This window comes from Sphaeroforma arctica, assembly GCF_001186125.1.
Source record: "Sphaeroforma arctica JP610 unplaced genomic scaffold supercont1.1775, whole genome shotgun sequence".
NCBI lineage: Eukaryota > Ichthyosporea > Ichthyophonida > Sphaeroforma > Sphaeroforma arctica.
The window spans coordinates 6,147-11,362 of NW_014038783.1; the positions used below are offsets into that span (position 1 = coordinate 6,147).

Sequence of the window (5,216 nt, forward strand, 5' to 3'; positions counted from 1 at the left end):
ATTTCCAAATGTACATATGTACATAGTTTCTTCCAGGGTATTCAGTCCCTGGTCGGCCTATGGTTAATTGATTTTGTTGAGAATTCTCAGTTCTATAGCTGATTTGACATTGCAAATGAGAGCTGTCCAGGAGACTTTTCGATTGACTGTATTTATACCGGGAATGTAAATCGATCGGCGTACATTGTGTCTTAATAATTTATTAGCTTTTGCTCGTATTTATATTACTACGGGTGATGTATAACTAATTCATTATATTTGCACCTCTCTTGTCGTCAGAGTGTAAGGATGCCACTATCGAACCCGCTGGTCGATGGTATGAGGCGTATGCCAACCGTAGACGCCGTGGTCGCACACTGTCTCAGGACGAAGAGGAAGCGCTAGCGGCGCATTTGGCCGAGGCTGAGTTGGGTGCAGAAAGTGAGGGTGAAGATGAGATGATTGATGATGTGGATGGTAACGATTTCAAGGGCATTGACCCGGCGGACTGGAAGGTATGTGTCTATATATATTCGCAGCATGCAACGATATTTCTATACTATATATACATATATTTTTTGATATATTTAATTTATATATCTCTGTCGATCTAGTGGGGTGGGAATTTCTAAGACAGTACAGACCATTCGGAAGTACCTATGATATTGATGTCTATACATGTGTTTCAGTAGTATGTCTGATGTGCGTGTGCGGTTTGTTGTATGAATCATTTTCTTTCGATGAAGGCATATAGATACATTATTTCTATATTAATATATATATATATATACACATAAATGTAGATGTAAATGGAAATGGAAATGTATAGCTCAGAATAAAAGGACAGGGGGCAATGATGATTAATTTTTGCTGTGGTTTCTCAGTTATATAACTGACAATTTTAGATGCTTTTTCTGAGCTACCCTGCTTTTTCGTCGTTCTTTTAATTGTCTTCGGCCAAACTCGTGGCATATGCTCGTACCAGCATACCTGTGTATATATCCCATATTTGGTATTGACTGGTGAACGACGAGTGCATTGTATCCGGTCTTGTTACAAGCAGTAGTCTACGATTATAGCCGATACTTCCAACCGCGCATACAGGCATCTCTTACGTGCCCATTCAGCGAAATACGTATACAATTTCATATAGCTGCACACACCCCACATCCCCCATCAAATCTCACCCACACATACAACTCTCAACTCCGTCCCACAGGAGAACGATCAGTACAAGATCCTCGGTCTGGGCCGTCTGCGTTACAAGGCCAATGACGAGCAGATCAAACAGGCATACCGCAAGGCCTGCCTCGCTCACCACCCCGATAAGAAGGCACGCTTGACCAACGGAATGGACGATGACGCGATCTTCAAGGGTATCAAGCTGGCGTACGATACGCTCACTGCACCGGCGCGCAGGCGTGCGTGGGATAGTGTGGACCCAACCTTTGACGATAGTTTCCCCGCGCAGAAGAAGGGTCTGAGCGCCAAAGAGTTTATTAAGCGATACTCGAAGGTGGTGGAGGACAACTCCCGATTCTCAACGGTATGTATTCATGTATGTATGCGTGTCGCTTATGTATGAAGTAGAGTTGCAGACCATGTATATTCACGTGTCTATGTAAGAGGTGGATGTAGTCGAAGGGACACTCAGATACCACCAGAACCTTCTTAGGGGATTCATTGGTGTAAATTTGTGATGCGTCTCTGCCTTGCTTGTACGCCTGAATATCTAGCTGTACACGGTGCATCGAATGGATCTGGACGTGTGTACCCTGTTGTGTAAATAGATTGTGCTGGCGCCATATGTACTGGTCTGGACGGGCGATGATTAACAACTTTTGCTGTGGTTTCTCAGTTTCATAACTGATAACATTAGAATGTATATATGAGCTGTCCAGCTGAAGTCTATACGTATTTGTTTGCGAGCTTCCGTCGTACAGTTCTTCACCTTACAATGTGTAGTACCTATGTGGAACTGTTACACTTGGAAGAAGTTCGGTATTATATAGCAATGCGTGCAAACATCCCCGCACCGCAAGCTCTGCATGTATTTTCAGCACGCCACTAAAATACGAAGCTTTTTTAGTCAGCACTCCCAGCCTGATCGTTCCTGAAACGGGTGTCGATTTCTCATGCAACCTTATCTTTTGTGTTATACTTATGGTACAGAAACAACCGGTTCCCGGTCTAGGCCTAGTGGAGGCCACTCGCGCGGAGGTGGAGGCGTTCTATAACTTCTGGTACGACTTTGATAGCTGGCGCGAGTTCAGCTGGAACGATAAGGAGGATGTGTCATCGGCCGATATCAGTCGAGATGAGAGACGCTACAGAGATAAGAAGAACGTAGCCGCCCGAAAAAAGGCTAAGAAGGAGGACAACCAGCGCATGACCAAGCTGGTGGACGCCATCTTCCACAGTGACCCGCGCCTGGCGGAGATCAAGGCCAAGGAGAAGGCTGAGAAGAACAAGTATGTGCGTTGGATATATGTTTGGACGTACTGAGACGAACAAGTGTTTGTGTGATATATATATTATATGTATGTTTGGACTTGTGTATGATTGGCGCAGCTGGTGGTTTTGTGTTTACAGACAGCAGATATCTTGGGATTTCTGTATGTGTAGAATAAGCTTAAAGCGTTCTATTATTAATATTATCTTCTTCCCAACATGGGATATTCCACCGTACTCGTGATGTTCATCCGCACAATTCACTTGTAAATATATGATTATGTACTCATATTATACGCCCATACCGGTTTCCATAAAACCAGGGGTGCCAATGCCAAGGCTGCTCAACTAGCCAAGGAGAAGGAGGAAGCGCGTATCGCGAAGGAGGCTGCCGATATACAAGCGGCTAAAGAAGCGGAGGCTGCCAAGTCTGCCGCTGGCGACAAGAAGAAATCTAAGGAAGCCGCCAAGAACAAGATTAAGAAGGCCCGTCAGGCCGTGAGGAAAGCGTGCAAGGTGCGTTCTAGTATCACGATTTATTTGTTGCAATGCTTGTCTATGCAACTACCTGTGGAAAAAAAAGTATCTGGCGATGCCAATAATGTCTTTATATTTGTATGTACCAGTGTATATAGGCGAGTGTTCTATTTGGTTCAACAGCGCAATAGTTGGGCGGTGAGCGTGGTGTCGCATCCACCTGCCACGTTTTAGTTGCATCTTCAACTATTCTGGAACGGGTTGTTGCCCCAAAAGCGCGAGAGTGTCTATATATATATAAATATGTTTTTAATTGTGTTCCTCTTGGGGCTACGATCTCATCCGGTGTAGTGGCGGTTCCAGGAAGGTCACGATACAGGTAGCACCACTTTCTTCTGTGTTCGGACTATCCTATCTCTTCCTAGTGATGTGAGGATTTTCTATGTTGTTTACGCGTCGATACGGAGGCAATGAAGAACAACTTTTGCTGTGGTTTCTCAGTTTTATAACTGAAAATTTTAGATGCATATCTGAGCTACCCTGTTATCGGTTGGCCATATCATAAGTAAGCGTATACATATATACATAGGTGCTCGCTCTTTTGTAGTCTACGTACAGCTTTGCTGTGTCAGTTTTTCCCGGCGGAATTTCGCTTCTTGGCAGATAATCGAGAGTATTGACTCTCTATCCACGTATACACCGTCCTAATCTGAAATCTAATCTTCGTCGTCGCAGGAGAACAACTACTATATGCCCGAGGGAACCAGTCTGGACGAGACGGAGGAGCGCATGTCTCACATGGAACTGCTGTGTTCAAAGCTGACTGTAGATGAGTTGGAGGCATTGGTGGCCAATGGGTTAGACGGCGAGTCATTCGCCAAGGCTGTGGAAAGCCAGGGCGCTACTGCCAAGAGGTATTAAATCTATTAATAGATGTTAGAAATCTATTTATAGTCGTGGGTGGATGGGTTGTAAATGGTGCTGTGCTGGATCGTACACACTGTACTGCGCGCACGTTACAGGATACGCTGGTGGGGTAAGTAGGTAGAATAGCGTAAACTCTTCTTTTAATAGATGTTAGAAATCTATTTATAGTTGTGGGTGGATGGGTTGTAAATTGTGCTGTGCTGGATCGTACACACTGTACTGCGCGCACGTTACACGATACGCCGGTAGGGTAGGTAGGTAGAATAGCGTAAACTCTAGGCTATAAATAGAATTAGAATTAATGAAATAAACATTAATAACTAGAATCTCAAACTTGCCGAACTTGTGCCTTTTTCTCCCGAGTCGTCCAACATATCGTCATGATACGCCGCAATAGGCTATTTTATCATCACTGTCAAACCATTGTAATTTATTACCTATAATTTATAGCGAACCAACCGGCGTGTCAGTGTCTGTTGTTTTGTACACCTTGTTTGTTGAATACCTATGTTGAGCGTGCTTGAATTAAGCATTGACTTTGTTTCTAGTGGAAAACGGTATATACTGCTTAGTAGAATCACGCGAGATTTCTGCTTATGTTAGTGCGTCCTGAGTCTACACGAGGTCAAATTTACATCCCAAATGTATTTTTCTTGATTTTGTTAATGCTAAAAGTCTCAGTTGTGTTTCGATTTTTGTTCCTTCCGTGGTAGGGCACACGGTCATTGATCTCCTCATTTGTATATGTGTGATTGAGTGTAGCAATGTGGCTATATTGTCCAAGGATAGATATGTAGTACCAGACCGTATGAATAATTGCAATGGGATACTATTCTATAGATACAGTTGCTGTCAGTATTTGGTTTTATGGCAATGAATGTATAAATTGGGCAATGAATGTATGAATTGTTTGGCAATGGTTACCAGGGTGGCAATGAATGTATAAATTGTTAATGTAAGGTCATATTTTCAAGGGTTTAGGTTTATATTCATTGTTGCTGTCTACCCATTATCACGAAATTTCGTGGTTCATTGAAGTTGTATGAACTGATGCCTGATGCGAACGAGCATAATTGCCTCCAAACATACGGTACTAAGGCCAACAGGGTTTGAGTTATTATTTGCACTGTTGTTCGCACATATACATGCAAGATTCTCATTGACCATTCCACATGTATTGCCCTCAAAACTATATTGGCGACAGTATGACCCATATAGCGTACATTTTCGACTACGAGTACGCTTGTTTCACTCGTTACATAAGGATGACATAAACAAGGACGGTGCATCATATCGTTGATACATTATTGTAAACGCATGGAGAGTACATTTACACACACACACACACACGCACACACACACAGACACACACACAGACACAC

The 5,216-nt window shown here is 43.2% G+C and overlaps 1 protein-coding gene across 1 annotated transcript in view; it reads left to right on the forward strand.

Moving 5' to 3' along the window:
• SARC_11599 (hypothetical protein) overlaps positions 1-4,050 on the forward strand; it is a 5,251-nt gene extending 1,201 nt beyond the window's left edge. The window contains exons 2-6 of the mRNA XM_014294311.1: positions 280-494; positions 1,199-1,525; positions 2,152-2,450; positions 2,754-2,946; positions 3,643-4,050. Coding sequence (XP_014149786.1) covers positions 280-494; positions 1,199-1,525; positions 2,152-2,450; positions 2,754-2,946; positions 3,643-3,828 — 1,220 coding nt within the window. The 3' untranslated portion in view covers positions 3,829-4,050. The remainder of the gene's footprint in view (positions 1-279; positions 495-1,198; positions 1,526-2,151; positions 2,451-2,753; positions 2,947-3,642) is intronic.
• Positions 4,051-5,216: the final 1,166 nt, after the last annotated feature.